Below are 23100 nucleotides of genomic sequence, written 5' to 3'. Positions count from 1 at the left end.
GAGAGCTGCATGCCACAGACTCTGAGAGAGGTCCTAAGGAAAGCCAGAGAAGGAGGCGGAGGAGGGAAGAGCCATGAAGGTTTGCAAACCCTCTGACCCTCACCGCTACAGCAAACAGCCCAGCCTGTAGCCAGATTAACATAAAAACTTACTAAAAGCCTAATTCCTATTACCCAATACCTATGTCCCACTTTCAACAACAAAAAATTACAAGACATGATAAGAGAGAAAGAGTCTGAAGAGATAAAACAACCATCAGAACCAGACTCAGAAAGGACACAGATTTATGGAATCGGAAAACAGGGAGAGTAAAATAAGTATGATTAATATGCTAATGGCACTAATGGAAAAAGTGGACATGTGAGAGCCAGTGGATAATGTAAGCAGAGCGATGGAAACTCAGAGAATGAAAGTGAAGTGCTAGAAATCAAGAACACTGCACCAGGAATGAAGAATGCCTTTGATGTGCTCATCAGTGGACTGGACATGGCCAAGGAAAAAAATCAGTAAGATTAAAAATATGTTCATGGAAATTCCCAAAACTGAAATGCAAAAGGGAACAAAATATCCAAGAACTGTGGAATAATAATACAAAGGTATAACAAACACATAATGGAAACACCAGAAGAACAAAGAGAAAAAGAAAAAGAAGTACTCAAAGTAATAACAGCTGAGAATTCTCCAATATTAATGATAAAACCCCAGACCACAGATCCAGGAAGCTCAGAGAACACCAAAGAGAATAAATGCAAAAAGGATCTACACCTTGCATTAATAGTCAAACAGCAAAAACCAAAAATAAAGATACTGAAAAGAGCCAGGGTGGGGGGTGGGATGCACAGAACACCTTGCCTACAGAGGACAAGGGTAAGAAATACATCAGATGCCTCATCAGAAATCATGCAAGCAAGAAAAAAGTGGCTGGGGGAAAAAAAAGACGTGTTAAAAAAAAAAACCCACCACCCTAGAATTCGGCAGCTGGTGAAACTGAACTTCAAAAGTGAAAAAGAAATAAAAACAGAACAGTTAAACATAGAGCACCTGGGTGGCTCAGTTGGTTAAGCAAATTCCTTTGGCTCAGGTCATGATCCCAGAGTCTTGGGATTGAATCCCACACTGGGCCCCCTGCTCAGCAAGGGGTCTGCTTCTCCCTCTGACCTTCCCCCTCTCATGCTTTCTCTCTCAAATACATAAATAAATAAAATCTTTAAAAAAAAAAATAAAAGAACAGTTAAAAACAAATTCAAGGAATTTGTTGCCCAGTAGACCTGTCTTACAAGTATTTAAAGCAGATCTTCAGAGAGAAGGAAAATAATATAGATCAGGCACTCACAGAAGGAATAAGTAAACATAAAATAAAACTGGGGCACCCGGGTGACTCAGTAGATTAAGGAACCAACTCTTGATTTCAGCTCAGGTCATGGTCTCAGGGTCCTAGAATCCAGCCCTCAGCACTCAGCTGTGAGTCTACTTGAAGATTCTCTCTCCCTCTCCCTTGGCCCCTTGCCACCATGCTCTCACTCTCTCTCTAAAATAAATAAATAAATCTTAAAAAAAAAAAACACAAATATAAAATTAAGTCTCTTATTTTTCTTATTCTTAAATGACCAGATAACTGTTCAAAATAGTAAGAATAGCAATGTGTTGAGTTATTAAAGAATATGGGTAAGTGAAATGAATTAAAACAATGTTATAAAGGACAGGAAAATAAGAATTGAATATATTCTCTTATAAGACACTGTACAATTTGTGAAAAGATATGATGTTATTTGAAAGTGGACCTACATCAGTTATAAATGAAGGTAGCAAATGCTACTTCTGGAAATACCTTTGTAAAACCTTTGTAGAAAGCATATGGAATAGGGGTGCCTGGGTGGCCCAGTTGGTTAAACATCTGCCTTTGGCTCAGGTCATGATGCCAGAGTCCTAGGACTGAGCTCCATGCTGGGCTTCTTGCCCTTCCGCCTGCTCCTGTTCTCTCTCTCTCTTTCAAATGATTAAATAAATAAATAAATAAACAAAATCTTTTTTAAGAGTATATGCATATGCTAAGATAGAATAAATGGAATAATATAAAATGTTCATCTAAAAGCAGAGAAGGAAGAGAAAGAAAGGGTGATAAAATTTTAAAAAGAACAAGTGTAATGAGTGAAAATCAGTTGCAAACATGGTGAATATTAACCCAACTACAACAACAATTATTTTAAATGCAAATGGTCTAAATACGCCAATTAAAATAAGAAACTGTGATAGATAAAAAGAAGATCCAACTATATGTTGTCTACAAGAAATCCACTTTAAAAATAAACACACACAGGGGCGCCTGGATGGCTCAGTGGGTTAAGCCGCTGCCTTCGGCTCAGGTCATGATCTCAGGGTCCTGGGATCGAGTCCCGCATCGGGCTCTCTGCTCAGCGGGGAGCCTGCTTCCTCCTCTCTCTCTGCCTGCCTCTCTGCCTACTTGTGATCTGTCAAATAAATAAATAAAATCTTTAAAAATAAAATAAAGTGGAAAAAAATAAATAAAAATAAACACACACAGGTAGATGAAAAGTAAAGGAATGGAGAAAAGTCATGCTCACACTTACCAAAAGGAAGCTGAAGAACCCGCATCAATTTCACACAAAGCAGATGGCAGAACAAGGAAAATTATCAGAGATAAAAGAGGGTATTATATAATGAAAAAGGGGTCAATTCTTTGAGAGATTGCATAACAATCCTTAATGTGTTCATATGTACCTCACAAGAGAGTGTAAAATACATGAGACAAGGGGGCACCTGGGTGGCTCAGTGGTTTAAAGCCTCTGCCTTTGGCTCAGGTCATGATCCCAGAATCCTGGGATAGAGCCCCACATCAGGCTCTCTGCTTAGCAGAGAGCCTGCTTCCTCCTCTCTCTCTCTCTCTGCCTGCCTCTCTGCCTACTTGCAGTCTCTGTCTGTCGAATAAATAAATAAAATCTTTAAAAAAAAAAATACATGAGACAAAACTCATAAAATAACAAGGGGAAATGGATAAACACATCATCTTTCTCAGAAACCTTAATACCCTTCTACATTGTAACCGACAGATCCACCAGGCAGAAAATCACTGGAGAAAAAAGTTGAACAAAACAGCACCAACCAACTGGACCTAACACTTAGAACAATAACAGTATACACAGTCTTTCCAAACTCACACAGAACTAGACAGACCACATCCTGGGCCATAAAATACACCTTAACAATCTAAAAAATTGAAGTCAATTGAGAGAAATGAAGTGTTGAGAGAAACTGAAGTATTGAGAAAAATTGAAGTATTGAGAGAAATTTTTAAATTTTTTAAAGAAATTTTTAAATATTTTGAATTAAATAAAAACACAACTTATCAAAATTTGTGGGATGCTGCAAAAGAGTGGTTAGAGAAAATTCAAGCACTGAAGGTATATGTAAAATAAAAAATGAGAGAGAGAGAGAGAGAGAACTAGAATCAGTAACTTAAGCTTCTACCTTAGGAAACTAGAGCAAGAAAAGCCAAGAGAAGAAAATAAAGAATAAAATAGGTATCAATGGAATTAAAACAGGAAGAGTTGTTTAGGCGTCCAACTCTTGGTTTCAGCTCAGGTCATGATTTTGGGGTCATGGGATGGAGCCCAATGTCAGGCTCCATGCTCAGTGCAGGGTCTGCTTGAGATCCTCTCTCTCTCTTCCTCTCCTTCTCCCCCTTCCCCTGCTTGTACTGTTGGGGGGATGGAGGGAGGGAGGGAGGGAAGGAGGAAGGAAAGAAGGAAGGAAGGAAGGGGAGAGGTGGGGAAGGGCAACAACTGAGAAAGAACAACAAAATCAAAAGCTGGTTCTTTGAAAAGATTAATAAAACTGATAAACCTACAGCCGGGCTAGCCAAAAAAAAAAAAAAAAAGACACAAATTATTAATATCAAAAATGAAAAAGGAGTCATCACTATGGAGCCTATGGAGATTTTAAAAAGATAATGAACAATTCTATGCCCTCAAATTTGATAACTTATATGATATGCACCAATTCCTTGAAAGACACAAGGGACAAAGACTCTCATAAAAAGAGAAATAGGTGATCTAAATAGACCTACATCTAACAGAGAAATTAAATCAACAATTAGTAACCTTCCAAAACAGCAAGGACTGAGTGAGCTCCGATGGTTTCACTGGCAAACTTAAGGGAAAAAATTATACCAATTCTCAAACTCTTCCAGAAAAAATAAAACCCAGGGCGCGCTTCCTAACTCATTCTATGAGGCCTGCCTTACCCTACTATCAAAACCAGATGAAGACATTACAAGAAAGGAAAATTACAGACTAGTATCTCCTATGAATAGAGATGCAAAAATCTTCAATAAAATATCAGCAAATCAAATCCAACAACATACAATATGAATTATATACAAAATCCAATGGGTTTTTTTTTTCCAAGAATGCAAATCCTGGTTTAATATTCAGAAGTATTACTGTAATCCATCTCTCCAACAGGATAAAAAATACGTATGTGTGATCATATGAACAGATGGAAAAAAAAAAAAATCCAATACTCACTCATGATAAAAATTCTCAGGAAACACAGGTGACTGCTTCAATTTGATAAAGAATATATATAAAATACCTAGAGCTAACATCATACTTAATGGTGAAAAACTAGATTCTTTCCCCCACAAGATACGTAACCAGACAAGGATGTCCCTTCTCACCACTTTAACTAGAAGTGCTAGCTAATGCTCTAAGACAGGAAAAGGAAATAAAAGCTATACATACTGGGAAGGAAGAAGTAAAGCTGCCTTTGTTCACAGACAACATGATTATCTAAATTAAAATCCCATAGAATCAACTAGGAAAACTCCAGGAACTACTACTAAGTGATTATAGCAAGGATTTAGGATGCAAACTTAACATACCAAAATCAAGTACTTTTCTATATTCCTGTGGTCGATGAAAGAGAGGCATAAGCAAAACAAACTCCAAAGGCCAAAGATGTTGTAAGACTGAAGAAAAGGGCTGACAAGTCCAGGTTGACAAGAAATGGTTTATTAAGGGGACTTATGGACAGAAGCGTGTCTTGGGAGGCTGAAAGCTGAGCAGATCTCCATGACCCCACTTCCAACCAGTAAGACCTGCTTTTTTGGCCCAAGAAGTTGGGGATTAAGTAAGTGCTGGGAGACCACCCGGGAGGGAATGTTTGAAAATCATAATCATATCTCCAGAGCAGATGAAGGACATTAAGGGTGTACTTAAGGGCTAGGCCAAAAGAAAGAATATGGGAGGGAGCTGTGCTCCCGAAGATGCTGGGTCACAGGGAGCGGTCATCATGGTGGGTCTGTCCAAGATGGCAGTGTTGACACTGCCACTGGTGAACAATTGGAATTTGAACTTAAAAACAGTTTTTACTAGTGCCAAAAACAAAATTTAGGTATAAATCTAATAAGATGTGTATAAAATCTAAATAAGTACAAAACTCTGATGAAAGAAATCAAAGATGATCTCAATAAAGAGAAACTCCCATGTTTACAGACAAGAATACATAATATGGTTAATATGACAGTTCTTCTCAAATTTATACATTTGAGGGGCACCTGCATGGCTCAGTGGGTTAAAGCCTACGCCTTCAGTTCAGGTTATGATCCCAGGGTCCTGGGATCAAGCCCCACATTGGGCTCTCTGCTCAGCAGGGAGCCTGCTTCCTCCTCTCTCTGCCTGCCTCTCTGCCTACTTGTAATCTCTGTCAAATAAATAAATAAAATCTTAAAAAAAAAATTATATATTCGACACAATTCCAATCAAAATCCTAGCAAGTTACCATGTACATATGACAAGCAGATTCTCAAGTTCACATGAAGAAGCAAAAAACTCAGAACAGCTGACACAATACTGCAAAAAACGAAGTCAAAGGACTGATCCCTGCAAACTTCAAGACTTCCTGTAAAGCTACAGTAATGAAGACACAGTAGCGTCGGTGAAAGCACAGACATATAGATCAACAGAACACAACAGAGCCCAGAGTAAAACCCACACAATTACCATCAAATGGCCTTTGACAAAGGAGCAAAGACAGCTCAGCGAAGAAAGGCTAGTCTTTTCAAACACGGATGCTGGAACAACTGGATATTCACATGTAAAACTCTGAATCTAGACACAGAAACCCCTTTTCACAAAAACTAACTCAAAGTAGGACACCTACATGGCTCAGTCAGTTGAGTGCCTTCAGCTCAGGTCATGATCCTGGAGTCCTGAGATTGAGTCCTGCTTTGGGCTCCCTGCTCAGCAGGAGGTCTGCTTCTCCCTCTGACCTTCCCACTCTCATGCTCTCTCATTCTCTCTCTCTCCCCCCAAATAAATAAATAAAACCTTAAAAAAAGTTTTAACTCAAAGTAGACCACAGAACTAAATATAAATATAAAACTGTACAACTCCTAGGAGATAACAGAGGAAAAAATGTAGGTGACCTTGAGCATGGCAGTGACTTTTTCTATGCAACTCCAAAAACTCAATGAGAAATTGTTAAGCTGGATGTTATTAAAATGAGAAACTTCTGCTCTGTGAGAGAAAATGTTAAGAGAATGAAGAGACAAGCCAAGACTGGAATAAAATATCTTCAGAACACATATCTGATAAAGGACTCATATCCAAAAACACAAAAAACCGTTAAAACTCAACAACTAATGCCACTCAGTTAAAAAAAAGAAAATGGGCAAAAAATTCTCAAAGACACTTCTGTAAATCTAAGACTTTTCTTAAAAATAGGCTATTATTGGGGCACCTGGGTGGCTCAGTAGGTTAAAGCCTCTGCCTTCAGCTCAGGTCATGATCTCAGGGTCTTGGGATCGAGCCCCACATCAGGCTCTCTGCTCAGCAGGGAATCTGCTTCCTCCTCTCTCTCTGCCTGCCTCTCTGCCTACTTGTCATCTCTGTCAAATAAATAAATAAAATCTTTAAAAAAAAAATAGGCTATTATTTCAAAGGAATCCAATGAGCAAAAAAATGGGCAAAGAATCCAAACAGACATTTTGCATCAAATGTCAACTGATGATCAGTTGACACTTCATCAATCATCAGGGAAATGCAAACCACAGCAACAAGGAGGTACCGTGTCACATCTTCTATAAAGGGGAGAATAACAAACCCAGGTAAAACCAAGTGTTAGCAGCACGGCTCGGTGGCTCAGTCCGTTAAGCAGCCATCTCTGGATTTTGACACCGGTCATGACCATGGTCACGGTCGTCAGATTGAACCCCAGTCAGGTTCTGTGCCCATGAGGAGTCTGCTTGAGTTCCCCTCCCCTGCTCCCCACCGTCACCTGTCCCCTGCTTCTGTGCACAGCCTCTCTAAAATAAATAAATAAATTCTTAAAAAAAAAAGTGTTACCAAGGATACAGAAATCAGAAGCCTCATACATTGCTGGCGGGAATGTACAATTGTAGAGCCACATTAGGATACTGTTTCCAGGTGCCCAGCAATTCCACCCACCCCAAGGCATGTACCCCCCAGAACTGAAATCATGTCCACATAAAACCCTGTATGTGAATGTTCTCTGCAGCATCATTCAGAACAGGCAATAGGTGGAAACAACCCAAAGGTCCAATACTGAATAAAAAGATACACAAAATTGGTATATCCAGAAATACTACTGGGCCATAAAAAGGTATGAAGTACCGACACGTGTTATCACGTGGATTTGCGAAGTGACAGAAGCCAGTCCCAAACAAATCCACATATTGTGTGACACCATGTCCATGAACTGTGCACAATGGATAACACAGAGAGACAGAGAGCAGATGAGTGGTTGCTTAGGGCCGGAGTGAGGAAGGGTGCAAGGAAGCAGAGATTAGGGAATGACAGCTACATGGTAGAGGGGGGTTTTTCTGGAACACGAAAAATGAAGTTATTCCAAAATTACAGTGACGGTCGCACCACGCTGTTGAGATACCTAAAACCACTGCACGTGTACTTCAGATGGGTAAACCACTTGATACGGATCTCAATAAAGCTCTCACAAAACCCATTACTGTCTAAATACTGATGGCACCCCACTTAGACTCCCCAGATTTCACAAAGAGAAATATAAATACAGCATAGTTCATACTTGCACCCCCCCCCCAAAAAAAAAGGATTATTTACCTTAAATTCAAATTAAACTGGGCCTGGAGCCTACTTTAAAAAAAAAAGGGGGGGGGGAGTTAAAATTACATAACTAAATAGGATAAGGGTCTGATTTGAGCATTACCATGACTCCTTTAAGACTGAAATCACAGAAATACAGTAATTAAACCACATCAAGAGAACGTTCTTGAAAATAATCAGCTTGAGTCTTGTTGAAATACTTCAGAATCTCCAAAACAGGGATAAAATACGAGCTGCTACTTTTTTTTCTCCTGCCCATACACATAAATACGATTATTCAAAAGGGTAAAGAAAACATAGGCAACTACTGAAGAAGTACTAAAAACTTGATACTCTTATCCTGATAATCCAACACAATTGTGAAATACGAACAAAAATGTGAGGAAACAGAAGTACCAACCTTATTTAAAATAAATAACTACATCTTTATGCCGTATCTTCTTCTAAAATAAACCGGATTACAAAAATACAAACAACACAAAGGAATAAAATCAAGAAATCTCTACAGGAAAAAACACCAGGGTAGAAGACGAATTTAGAAATGAGGCTGAAACACAAACTGGACGCTTCGTGGTTGTGCATATGTGCAAATGATGGGTCCAAAACGTGGCTTTCTACTTATTGATCACATTCACTGCGTTACATGAATACTGATAAGCCTTGTCTTGCCATTCCTTACAGATGACATTTCTCAGGTCTTCTATTTATACCATCTTTCTTTGGGTCCCTCTGAAATCTCATGCTCATGGTTTTTTGCTTTTATTTTTTTGTTTGTTTGTTTTTAGATTTTTTTTATCTGTTCATTTGAAAGAGCATAAGCACAGGGAAGGGAGAAGCAGACTCCTTGCTGAGCAGGGAGCTCAACGTGGGGCCCAAGCCCAGGACCCTGGGATCATGTGAAGGCAGATGCTTAACCGACTGAGCCACCCAGGAGCCCCTCTTGCTCTCGGTTTTGATTACTCAACTCTTCAATTCAGAAATGTCTTTTAAAAAAAATATATCCACAGCTAACACTCTCTAGAACCATAGTATTTCCTTTCCAGTGACAAGCTCATAACTGCAGTCTGCCTGCCAGAATGTGGCACACATCCTACGGCGGCATGTCATAGCTGTCACACACTCTAATCCCAACTGCCCCTCCTTAAGTATATGTAACATCAGACCAGAAAGTTACGAGCATTTAAAACCATGATGGGGCGTCCAGGTAGTTCATTCGGTTGAGCATCCAACTCTTGGTTTCAGCTCAGGTCATGATTTCAAGGTGGTAAGATCAAGCCCTGCATCAGGCTCCGCACTCAGTGGGCGTCTCTTTGAGGTGGTCTCTCCCCTGCCCCTCCACCTGGCTCAGACTTACTCTTTCTTAAATAAATCTTAAGAAACAAAACAAACAAATTAAAAAAAAAAAAAAAACCCTGATGATTTAACAACCACTTTTATTTTTAAATCATAAACTAAGGTAATTAATTGTGAAAATTCTGTGCTAGAATAAAATCAAGTTTTGCCTTCACCCATCTTTCAATCACACACCAGCAGCTTCAACTGCCGGCAAGAGAGTCTAACATCAAAGCACCCTCTGATTCACTCTGAAACATCTTTTCCAATTCCTTTTGCTCTACCAAGATTTATGTACAAAAGCTGGAGGCTTCTCTCCTCCAACCTTCAATAGAAGCACTTGGAATAAAGTTAAGAGGATTGTTCCAGCTGCTTAAAGTGCGATCCCATGCGCTTGCCTCCTGGAGGCATTTTGGACTTTACATTTTGAAAATGAATAGAATGGGTCAGTCAAAGGACACAGTTGACGTCTGCTTGTGATCGAAGCTTGGAGTGGGGAGAACGAGTAAGAAACAGAACGGACTAGAGGGACACAGTAAACCTTATTTTAAAAGTACATTTGACAGCAATTACTGAAAGATAACTTGCAACAGTTCACATGCTACCATGCTATTTAAATTGTAGCAACATCAATTTATTTATTCACTGCTTTTCTAAAACCACATACCAGTAACTGTATGCTTCCTGACCACTGACTATTTGCATTTACTTTGAAAAACCACCTATGCTTTTAAAACTCAAGAACTAGCGTAACTAAAAATTTTTTTTAAAAAACATTAGTGTTCTTTGACTGGAAAGAACACCCATCTCTGTCACTACTTTTTGGCCCTTCACATGCTATGATAATTAATTTTTTTCAATACTTAATGCCTGCTTATATTTGCCTAACCTACATTAACTATCAAAGAACTGAGATCTTCACTATTTTATCTGGAACTCACAAACAACCGTGTCAAAAGACATTGTAATTTCTCTCTTTTAGGAAGGAAACAGACAGTAGCCACATTACAAAAACAGAAACACACATGTGTGCATTGTTTGGGGCATTTTTATTTAATGACTAAGGGGTGACAATGTCATTTGAAACACATTTTATTCCTTCTAGATCAAACCCATTGGAACAAATCCAGAGCTAGACAACTTCCATACATTCAACATAAGAATGTGTTCGTGATTGCTTCAGTAAATTCTGAACTTCATCAATTATCATCTCAAGCCACTTCTTTTTTATTTTTATTTTTCTTAAGATTTTATTTATTTATTTGACAGAGAGCAAGAGAGCACAAGCGGGGGGAACAGTGGAGGGAGAAGGAAAAGCAGGCTCCCCTGCAGAGCAGGGAGCCCAATGTGGGGCTCAATCCCAGAACCCTGAGATCATGACGTGAGCTGAAGGCAGACACTTAACCACCTGAGCCTCCCAGACGCCCCTAAACCAATTCTAACACATCCCAACAGAGCAACTAAACAACCAAAAAATTTTCAGAACACAAAGAGGCCTTGGCAAGGATATAAAAACTAACTAAAGGCTCTAGTCTTTACATGTATTGCTAGGAAAATGTCACATCTCAACATTTTCATTTCTTGAGAGTTGCTCAAGGCATATGAATTTCAGTAAATCTGACAAGGTGGGGGGGATATCGTAAGAATCCTTCTATCCTGTGAAGCAACAGCACCCCAGAAGTGGCTCATTTTCAAACACACCCATCCATAACAGACGGACAACCGTGTAACGCACTTAGCTGACCTAAGTGTCGGTCCACACAGCGCCAAGGCACCAGAGGTGTCCACCTCCTACAGACTCAAGCTAAGGCTCACCATTATTTTTTTCAGCTTGAGTTAAATGAAAGAAAATGCATTTCATATTTCCAGAAGCAAAAGTGGCATAGTTTCCAGGAAGCTTCTTGTTCTCATTTTACTATTTTAAGAGTTCTGATCTCTCCCAGCATGACTGTGTGACAAGATCTCATTTCTGGTGGCTGATCATTTCCACGGCATGATGCTTTACCAAAACCGTCTGCAGAAGCTTGTTTTGATTCGTATTTTACTTCAGCGTATTTATACACAAAATGCCATCTCCATGGCGTTGTGCCAAGAAAGACATAGCTAGCTTGGATTTCAGTTGACTTTGTTAAAGGAAATTATTTTAAATTAATGTGGCCATTGAACTGCTGCCATCCTTAACCTCAGAAAATACAGTCCTTCTCATTTTTGCCGTGAACATTTATTTAAGTTAAATTCCAGCTCGTGAACGTTGACCATAGGGCGTCTAAACCTTCCTGCTACTATTTCATAGTCTTCTTCTAAACAAGGGCAGGCCCATGCTGGCCGCATTAGTACACCCAGCCAGATCACCACCATTAAGTGAAATCATCTATGTATTTTTGGTGGAATCTTTAACAACTTCCATGCCCGTCAGGGAAATGGAACAAGGCTGTTTTGTTTTCAGACAGCAACAATTTGATCTCTGGTTTACTAGATGGCGCTCAAAATATTTTTCCATATGTTTTTCCGCAAAGAGAATCTGACATCAGCGTGGTTTACCTTTACCAGTGAATGCAGGCTTTTTTCACCAAACATATCCCAGAGGAAGGTCAGGTCTTCCTGGCTATCCACATGTGGCTGCAGCTGGGCTGGCAGAGCAGCCAACAGCTCATACAGACCTATAAAATGAAAATAAAACACAAAGCGTAATCTCAGAGTGAGCTCATTAATTTCGCTGAAGGTGTGTGTAAATGGCGGCTGCAACATGTCGTTTTTACTGGATCTGTATTCTGGGCCATCAAGTAAAACACATCTCTCAAGCAGAAAATGAACCTTTTTGATTTTTTTAAATCCCAAACAAATTAAGTATTAAGAAGCTAGTTTTTACCTTTCGGTTGTCAACATTCTACCAGGCGTCTGAGTTTACATCACCCGAGACACAAAATGTGTACAAGCTTTCAGAAAAAGAAGAAGAAAGCATACATTCCTTTCCTTAATCGTTATTACATTTCCCTCGATGTTTGCCAAAGAGTGAAATGAGTCATGAATAGGAAAAACTTCCTTAGAAGAGCAGAAAATTGATAGAGTGGCCCATTAAAAAAGGTTTTGTGGTTTCCAAATAGTTCCTAATAATATACAGCTTCGAAAACATTTGCGTTATCTAACATCCAAAATCAAGGTCTTAAACCATCCTTGGTGTTGTTTTAAAAACAGGTGTCGCCTGTTTTTAAAACAACAATGGGGCACCTGGGTGACTCAGACGGTTAAGCGTCTGCCTTCGACTCAGGTCATGATCCCACAGGGTCCTGGGATCCAGCCCCGCATCAGGCAGGGAGCCTGCCTCTCCCTCTAACCGCTCCCCCTGCTTGTGCTCACTCAGTCAAATAAATAAATAAAATCTTTAAATTAATCAAGCAAGCAACACAGAATGGAGTTTAAACTGGACTCTAATCTGGGCGTACGTGATACCCTCTGAAAGAGTTGGGGGAAAGACGTGGGTTACTTGAGGGCCTCCTCACTAGAAACTTCCTTGGGGTAGACAGTAGCGCCGTGTTCCACAGTAGCCTACTGCATAAACCATCCATCTCCTTCAGGAGCCGTCAGACTCCAGTCCAAGAAAAGTTGCGACAGTGCCTGCCAGGGACTCTTCAGGGAGGTGACCTGGCAGGAGTCAGTATCAACTCTTAGCACATGTTTCACTTTCCAGGGGGATTACATGAGGTAAAAAGGACAAAATTCCTTTTATTTCTGTCTGCTGTCTACAAAAACACCAAGACCTCCTGGGATCTACAACACACGGGGCTGTTGTTATTCCTGAGCTGAGTAAGTGCTGTTGTTCATCGGAGGGACAGTTTTACGGGATATTTAACCAGCAAAGAACCGTAGACTATGGTCTGTGGATTAGTGTGTCTATTATCTTCCGAAAGCATTATCAAATTCTGATAATCACTGATAATTCACAACCAAATGTATCAGCTCTTACTTGGAAAGTTGGATCTGTAACTTGAGAGGTTAGATTAAACGCAAACATTCCTGGGCCTGCATTTGGCCAAAAAGAACCATAATACTCTAGGAAAAAAAAAAAAAATTCTCCCTATTACATTCTTAAGTATTCTTGATGGCTTTTATTTATTCCCTTAAAACCCTGGCATTTTGCCTAAACTAGCTTTTATTTATAATTTCGTTAAAACATTTTTTAAGGTGTCCCAGCCTCATTCAATGTATAATAATACAGGTCTCACTTTACTCACATACATACACACACACACTTAAAGTAATGACAACTGCCAACATCAGTGGTTACGGTCAGAGGTTCAAGTTGAAAATGATGTAGAAAGAAGGTAGAGTTTCACTATTTTATTACTGATTTCAGGAGCAGTAAAAATAACTCCTTATTCCTTGGTAATATGATTAGTCTAATTAATGATACTAATTCAACTATAATATCATTTATGAGGTATAGTCTTTGGGGGGGGCGTTAAATGAGGTAATATAGTAGAACAGCCCTGGCTCATGGTAGTCAGTTTCAGATGTAACATGGTGAGCTTCAGCCGTTGTTGTTACTAATGTTATTATCACTGTTATTATTTTATTAAATATTTATCTATTTATTTTAGAGAAGGGGAGGTAGGCCCAGAGGGAGAGAGAGTCTTAAGCAGACTAAGCGCTGAGCATGGAACCCAATGCAGGACTCAATCTCACAACCCCTGGGAACATGACCTGAGATGAAACCAAGAGTTGGATGGTCATCCGACGGCACCACTCAGGTGCTCCTGTCATTACTATGATTGAAAAAGCAGAAGTCTGAGTCGAACAGACCTAGATTCAAACCAGGTTAACACTTCAGTTATTTGACATAACTTGACCTGTTGAAAAGGAAACGATCATCTGCACAGGTAATAAAACTGAAGAGAAAAGAAAACACACAAACATGTACGTATTCACAAATAATTGCCTGTGACACATGGGAAACCTGAGAAAGAGTAATGGAACGCATCAGTGACAACAACGAGCCCCTTGTCATTACTATAGTTACACCAAGATGTTAGTTACCATTGGAGGAAGCAGGGTCAAGGGTACACGGGATCTGTATGATTTCTCACAACACATAAATCCACAATTATCTCAAAATACAATTAAAACCAAAGGAGACATTGTGGTAAATAGGACTTGTTACGAATTCAAGGGAACGATGCCCATAGTGGCACTGAGCCCTATGGCTAGCACAGAACAGGCATTTGATTAAAATATGCGTGTATGTTCTTCTTTTCTTAATATGTCTCCTCTGGAATGAAAACCTCACTGCAATGGTACAAAGTCAAAACAACAGCTTAGCAAATACATTCCACTGGACCCAATACCATACGCAGAAAGAAAACCACCCTCATCTTTTACATATGGAAGGTGTTAACTTTATCCAAGTACCGCTGAACTTTATGGGAATAAACCATATGATGCTTACATTACAATAATAATTTCTCTGTTAGCAGTGGCTCATAAACTGAGTTTTCTGGGCTTTCCTAGCTTTATGCAATCCTAATTTGTACGTTACCCTCGTTTGGCACCCATGTGATGACAGCAGTCACTTCTCCTGAGCTCCCACATCTGGTAGCTACACCAAAGCTAGAAGAGACAGGACAATGCCAATCAGAAATGAAGAGAGGCTGAGGAGAGTTAGGAGGGCAGGCAAATGGCCTCAATGCAGGTAACATGGACCATCACTTCCTCTCCAGGGCATCAGAAAGGCCCCAGAAACCAGCTCAGTCCATGGCTAAAGCCAGGTCCCTGTTCTCATAGGTGCTTTTTATGTCCAGTTCCTAGGGCTCCAACAGTGAACACCACTAGGAAATCCAAATGTTTCTGGTTCTTGATGTTCAGAGAGCAAGTCATGAGAGTTTAGCTAACAAGGGATATCTTGAACAATCTTACCTACACCTACTTAATCTTACCTAAATCTGAGCAAGAGCTGGGACTACACTCCTCTGCAGTCATTCAAGTTCACGAGTGCTCCATTCCAGTGCACCATTATGGTACCTATCTAAAGGTCTAAGACAGATCAGCCATGATCCCTGTCCTCAGGATGTCACAGTGTAGAGGACAAGCACAGACAGGTTGGTTGGAAGTATAGAGCAGAGCCAGACAGCATGGCGAGGCAAGGTAAGTGGTCAGTTCCTCTACAGGAGGAAGAAGACATCAGGGAAGGCTTCAGCAGAGAATCACACCTGAGTTGTGTCTTGAAAGCTTCTGCTCCTAAGAATCAGCATTTATGAGTTCTTCCGTTCCGAGCACTTCCTCAGCTCCTCTATACAAGCAAGTGTAGAATATGCCACCTCCTCTAGCCCAGAGGTCTTATACCTTGGATAACACAGAATACATAGCCTATCTGCCCAAAGAGAAAGCAAGCCTGTTTATAATGGTGTCCTATTTGGGGCAACTGGGTGGCACAGTCAGTTAAGGGATTGAATCTTGGTTCCAGCTCAGGTTGTGATCTCAGGATCAGGAGATCCAGCCCCGCATCAGGGTGTGTGCTCAGCGCGGAGTCTGCTTGAAATTCTCTCTCCCTTTCGCCCCTCCTCTGCCTGCTGTCATGTGCATGCACTCACTCTCTCTCTCTAAAATAAATAAGTCTTTAAAAAAAATAATGATCTCCTATTTGTCCAAGTAAAGATTCAAAATGTATATTCCTCCAAGTAAAATAAACAGATGTTTAGGGTGTGGACAAAATATTCAAACAGCAAATTAATTTTCAGGGATGCTGAAGAAATGTCCATGCCTGTTTATAGTAGTTAAACTTTAATTTGGTTAGGAACACACACTCTGAATTACCTATTAAGTACAAATATCAAAATTTAGATTTGGGGGTTGTCCCACTTGCACATTACATGCAACCACTTTATTTAAATTCTTCACAATGACTTATCCTGACTACCACCTGTAGAGGTGGAAGACATCATTTTTAATTCTAGTTATTTGAGATACAACACTTTTTCAAATGCATGGGAGATGCTTTCAGTAAGAATCTGGGTAAAGCTGGTTGCTTTTCCACTGGTTCTACACCTCCGTGTTTTTATCTCCACAACAAAACCACTTACCTACTAACTCTCTAAGCATCTCTAACATCCGCAGGTTTTTAACCCCTCTCCAAGAAATATTAACCTGGTGTAAACTTCCTTTTCTCTTTAAAAACAACAACAACAATCCTGTCAGATGATCTCTCAGTGACTCCAAAAACAGGAATCTGGGTTATAGGAAAATAACGGGACTTCTCCAATCAACACATTTTTGTGTAAGTAACAGAGAAAACCGTCTATAAGAAATTTCGTAAGGGCTTGACTATAAGGCAGCTCCCTCTTCTCTGAGAGGTCATTTGAATAGTAGAAAAGAAATCTCACCTTCTATTTGGGGAGACACGATACAAGACACTGTCAAAGACACACACAAAAAAATTATCTCGTAAAAATGTTCCAGTAGGGAAAAAGACAGTACTTTTGTATTAGGGATTTTATACACAGAGAGAAAAGGCAACAACAGCAAAACTAAAATACAACAAGGTTTGTTTAACAAGAATTATGACAAGTTAAAGAAGAGAACAATCAGTAAAGGTCAAAGCAGGCTACGCGAAAGTTGGCAGGACGTGAGCTAGGGTCTGGAGGAAGGAACCCAGGGCCTGGAAGGGTACGCAGCATTGTGGAGGACACTTAAGATGAAAAGTCACCAATAATCCTGCAAATGTATAGATTTTTAAAGGCACTAAAACTCTGCAAAGCTGAAGAAAAGACTAGGAAGTACTCAACCCCAAATTTCTGCTTTGTATGTTTGCCTCAGTCATGGTCCAATCCAGAGACAAGAGCTGTGCAGTAATCTGAACCAGGCAAGCTTAATATAAATCTGTAATGGAGATTATCTATACAGCGGTAAGGCAAATTCTCAAGAATACCTAGGGCTAAAGGAGAAGATCCAAAGGGAGACAACAGCAGAGGAGGAGCGCTCTCCCCAACACTAGGATTCTCAGCTCATTTGAGGTGGTGTGATTACGACCCACCAGAAAGCTGGATCTCCAGGCCCAGAGCCTGCCCACTGTCACCGGACCAGCAGGAAACACCCTTCCAGGGTACCGGTGTGCAGAAAACCATGGCTGGGACCAATGCTTCACTGGGGTATCGGTGGGGAGAGCCTGGGCAGCTGGAAACCGCCGCCAGGACTAGAAAGCCAAAATAATCCCTGCCGGTGGGCAGAAAAGTGTTAAAGGGACTAGCAAACAGAAATCACCCCGCTTTGGGGTGTTGGCTGGTCAAGACTGGGAAGGTGACTTCTGGGGTGCCTGAGAGACCCACCAGGAACTTCCGTAGAGGGGTGTCGCTGAAATTCAGGAGAAAACTGTCCACTAGGCTGCCACCAGAACTCAAAGGGGGCGTCAGCACCACCAGATGCCTCCCACATGTGCTGCTGCCAATCCAACGGGAAGAACAGAAACAAGTGGAAAACACCAGAACAAGGAAGGGCTACCTCTTCCTCCTGCAGCGGGCCACTAGTGACCTCCCATGACAAAGCCTGGGGTCATGCCTGCTGCAAAGAAGAATAATGAAAGGGCCAAGCTTAACTTTCACAGAGCAGGCAGAAAGATATGGATTTGAAGCAGAGAGACGAAGAAAGGACACTTGGCCGCATCTTCTATACGTAGATAGAAGTGTGTGCGAGCACCGGGTGGCTGCGGGGGTGGGAGAGAGGTGCATGTTCTCCTCTTTCGGGGAGGAAAGATGTCGCCTTTCTGCTTTCCGCTTTTATCCTAGTGTGGCTTTCTGTTGTTTGGCAGTGGGGACACAATGAGAAATATTTAATCATTGGTTAGTGAAGGTAAAGGGGTTACTAATACGGATTTTCAAAGAAATCATATCAAAGGCCTTGCATTTCCAATGTTTGCCGATTTTAACAGTACACTAAGCCTGGACCCAACAGCTCGGTTCGAGGTCATTCATGAGTCAAAGTTCTAAGTTCAAAGGAGACAAAGGAAGAACGCTCATCCTAGCCACAGAGCACTAACTTCACCCTCCTCAAAAATGCCTCGTGTTTATAAGAGGGCAGAGAGAGAATGCTGTTTTCGAACAATTTAAAAAAAAAAAAATGCCTAAAACTAGGAAGACAATACAAAGTACAGAGAGCAACACTTTAGGAACTAAGGGGAGTGTTTAGAGCCAAGAGGAGCAAATGCAGAGAGATGCACAGGTGCTGTAAGATTCTTAAATTGGTCACTGAAGCCTGCCATTTAGGAACCAAGTATTGTGCTCCACTCTCCCCTTCCCAAGAATGTCAGATGGCAAACGCTGGCTGTCTGAAATCATGAAAAATAATGTACTGATGAGAATATCCGAATACAGACTAACGCTCACTCCACAAGCCAGTCCACTAAACCATAGCATATGCAGACCATGATCTTAACTCCATGGACTCACTCAAAGTTAAATGTGCCACAGTTGGCTTCTCTGCAGCCCTACTACACCGAAAACAAACATATGTCATTCTCCTTAAACCTAAATGCTCCCTCCCCACTTCCAACAACTTATGGTTGGAGTATGTTCTGGAGGCTTTTTGAAACCTGGACCATGCAAGTGACAGAGGGTCAGTGGTTGTGTTTCACACGCAGACTGAAATACTTTTGACACTTTAGCAATTTGTTTTTTTGCTGGGTGTGTGTGTGTGTGTGCACACGTGTGTGTGTTTTAGTAAGTATAGTACTGTAAAACTAAAGCCATAATTCTATAATAATCTTATTATCTTGATATAAGATATATGTTCTGTAACAAGCCAATGATCTGACCGCGGTTTGGGGAAGGTAGACAACAATGACCTAATCCATAAGGAAATGGAACCATGTTGAATAAACAATTCACCCAATGTTATAATCAGAAGATTATTAGGAGTTGTTCTCTTCTGGGATTAAGATTTCATTACTTCGGGGCACCAAGGTAGCTCAGTGGGTTAAAGCCTCTGCCTTCAGCTCAGATCATGATCCCAGGGTCCTGGGATGGAGCCCCGCATCAGGCTCTTTGCTCAGCAGCGAGCCTGCTTCCTCCTCTCTCCCTCTCTGCCTGCTCTCTGCCTGGTTGTGATCTCTCTCTGTCAAATAAATAGATTTTTAAAAATCTTTAAAAAAAAAAAAAAAGATTTATTACTTCATAAGATTACTCAAATTACTGGACTTTGGATAATAATTTTATTCTTTTAATATTTTTTTAATTTTAGAGTGAGAGAGAACGTATAAGCATGGGCAGGGCCAGAGGGAGGGAATCTCCAGCAGACTCCTCACGGACCCCAATGCAGGGGTCCATCTCACAACCTTGAGATCCTGACCTGAGCCAAAATCAAGAGTCGGCCACTTAACAAACCGAGCCACCCAGGTGCCTACAGTCATTTCAACTGTAGGTAAAGAGAGATTCCCACCATCACAGAGAAACCCTCTATAGTTTTCACCTTGCCTAAAAAAGCTAGTTATTAAAAATTACGTCTATTTCTATTCTCTCTCCCATTCTTAATCTTTCCTTCCTACCACCAACTAATAAAGCTTCCTAAAATCATAATAATTATTACCAGATGCCAGTGCTAGTAGTAAGCCTACCTAATGCTTACGGAGCTAAGGGAAGTGCTCTGCAGGTTACCTCACCTCCTGCTCTACTTAAGTAGGTTCCATTACTACCTCCATTTTACAGGAGGAAACACATGGAGCCAAGTAAGTGGCACATTCAGGACTTAACCTCAGCTCTGCCTATGCTTCTGTATTAATCCCAACATTTCAATCTCCTACTCAAAAACCTTCAAGAGCTTCCTTAAAGAGAAAAGTTGAGGGCCTAACCTGATTAGCATTACAGATGGATCAAATATATCAAATGTAAACTAGCAGAACATTTCATAGAATATTTTTTCCATGTTGCAGTTAAAGGTTTTTCTTCACATACAAAGAACTTAAAAACTGTAACTGGCCATCATTGATAGACTTTATAACAATTAAAATTTTCACACATCAAAAAAAAAAAAAAAAAGAAGTTTGCAAAGAAACTACTAAAAATTATTTGCACCCAGCAAGTGATTGATATTTACAATGAGAGATGGATAAATTGACAGAAAAATGGGGAAAAAAGTCAAACAAAACATTTCCTCCTACCAATTTAGGAAATAAATTTGCAAACACCCAGGGGTGCCTGGCTAGCTCAGTATGGGGAGCGCCTCTTGATCTCGAGGTCGTGAGTTTGAGTCCCACACTGGATGTAGAGATCAAATTAATTAATTAAAAAATAAATAAAATTACAAATACCCAGTCTTGGCAAAGGTATGGGAAAACAAGCCCGGCAGTCATTCGCTGAGATACATATTCATTCACTCAATGAGAATTTATCGACCACCTGAGTTGAAATGTGCCAGACGCTGATCAATGAGTTTGGATGGATCAGTGAACCAAAAAGACAGAGATCGCTACCTTTATGGAGCTGGTGCTGTAGGGGGAAGACAAGCAGTAAGCACTGGAAGTAGACCATACGGTATGGTGGACGGCGGCGAGTACTAACAGAAAAAGACAAAGCAGAGGCACCTGGGTAGCTCAGTCACTTGAGCACCCAACTCCTGGTTTTGGCTCAGGTTATGATGTCAGGGTCATGCGATCGAGCCCCACGTTGGGCTCTGCCCTCAGCACAGAGCCTGCTTGAGATTCTCTCTCCCCTCCACGTTCTTTGCCCCTCCCCCCAGCTTATGCTCTCTAAATAAACAAGTATTTTTTAAGAAGAAAGAAAAAGGAGAGTGGTTTAACGCCAATCCATTTCTGGGCCACTGGCATACGGCAATAACAAATTAGAAGGAGTCTGGGTGCGCTCCAGTGAGGAAGTGACAAATGAGCAAAGACTTGAAGTGATGGAGTTAGCCATGTGAATATCGTGAGGGACAAGCATTCCAGGCAGAGCGATCGACGATATAAAAACCCAGACCCCTATGAGACAGGGCATGCCTGCAGTATCTGAGGAAGGGCCAGAAGTCCAGCATGACTCAAGCAAAGCGGGGGAAGAAGGAGAGATGTAAGAACTGATATAATCAAGGGGGCACCGGGGTGGCTCAGTGGGTTAAAGCCTCTGCCTTCGGCTCCGGTCATGATCCCAAGGTCGTGGGATCGAGCCCCACATCGGCTGTCTGCTCAGCAGGGAGCCTGCTTCCTCCTCTCTCTCTGCCTGCCTCTCAGCCTACTTGTGATCTCTATCTGTCAAATAAATAAATAAAATCTTTAAAAAAAAAAAAAAAAGAATTGATATAATCAGGGACCAGATCATGTAGAGTTTCATAGCACAAACATTGCAAAGAATTTAACTTTTACTTTAGGGGGAAAGAACCATTGCAGGGCTCTGAGTGAAGGAGTAACATGATCTTAACATTTTAAAAACATCACTCCAGCTGCTGAATTGAGAAGAGACAGCAGGGGAGCAAGGGCAGAAAACCATGTCCAAGGGTCAATGCATGATCCAGACACACGATGATGAGGGCCTGCACCCAAGCAGCAGCCAGTGGAAGTTATGGAAGTACTCCAATCCTGGAAATATTTCGAAGCGAGAGCTACTTATGAATTTCTGTCTGAATAAGGGGTATGGAAAAAAGAAAAAAGAATCACGTATCTCTCTAAGACTATTTGAAGTTGCCATCAGTGTGACAGGGAAGTTCAGTGTTGAACACGTTAAGTTCAAGGTCTCTATTCAGTATCCGGGTGGAGATGCAGCGGGAAGCTGGTACAGGAGTCAGGAGCTCAGCAGATCTAGACTGAGCAGGCGTTGGCATATGGAGTGTATTTAAAGCTATGAGCCTAAAGAAGAGCCTCAAGGTCACGAGTATAGACATAAAAGAGGAGCCAAGGACTGAGGCCTTGGGTCTCCACTGTTAGATGTGGAGGATTCAAGCAGCCGATAAGCACTCAGAACAGCATCAGGAGGGTATCATCTAGGAAACCAAATGTGGCAAGGAAGAATGAAGGATCCAGATGTCAAATGTCACTGATGGCCATGCAGAGTAGAGTCCAGTCGGGATGGGGAACCCCCCATCGGATTTAGCAACATGGAGCTTATGAATTCTGGCATCGTGATGAGTGAGGAAGCCTGGATGAGGAGCCCTAAAAACAGAGACATGTTGGAAAAAGCAAATACAGACAACTCCTACAAGCACGGACAATCCTGACGGTCTCTCACCAGAGAGAACCGATGTTTGTACGGAATGGGGAGTAAAGAGGTTTTCAAGATGGGGAAAGAAAACAGCCCAGTGTATTTGTGCAGTAATGGCACTGATCCACGACAGACAAACTTTGACAACATAAGAGACGGAGGAATCTGCCGCTGGAGCTCCGTCCCACGGCAGACGGGGACCGACAGCATTAGATCGAAGTGCGCCTGGTTCTCCCATGGTTCCAAGCAGGCAGGCAGAACACAGTGGAAATGGTACAAGGAACATGTGGCAAGTCACCTTGTGACCTCGGCTGTATTTTCAGTAAACTCTGAAGCAGTGGTCACCTGCTGAGAGTCAGGGAAGGGAAGAAAGTGTTCGCATCTGAAAGAAAAGGCTGAAAGAGGCATGGGGAGAAGGGAAAAATGAGTAAAGCAGGGAAGTCATAAATTGGTGTACGTTATTGGCAATATGGAAATGGAAGGCC

At 41.1% G+C, this 23100-nt stretch overlaps 1 protein-coding gene across 3 annotated transcripts in view; it reads right to left on the bottom strand.

Moving 5' to 3' along the window:
• Positions 1 to 23100, bottom strand: part of MPP7 (MAGUK p55 scaffold protein 7) — a 284579-nt gene that overhangs the window by 157310 nt on the left and 104169 nt on the right. For 2 of the 3 annotated variants that reach the window (XM_059183826.1, XM_059183827.1), the window contains one exon: positions 11994 to 12112. In XM_059183826.1, the coding sequence (XP_059039809.1) occupies positions 11994 to 12112 (119 nt within the window). The remainder of the gene's footprint in view (positions 1 to 11993; positions 12113 to 23100) is intronic. The other variant, XM_059183828.1, reaches the window with a different exon arrangement.

This window comes from Mustela lutreola, chromosome 8 (assembly GCF_030435805.1).
Source record: "Mustela lutreola isolate mMusLut2 chromosome 8, mMusLut2.pri, whole genome shotgun sequence".
Lineage (NCBI taxonomy): Eukaryota > Metazoa > Chordata > Mammalia > Carnivora > Mustelidae > Mustela > Mustela lutreola.
The sequence above is the reverse complement of the archived record's forward strand: the minus strand, read 5'-3'. Positions and strand labels throughout refer to the sequence as shown.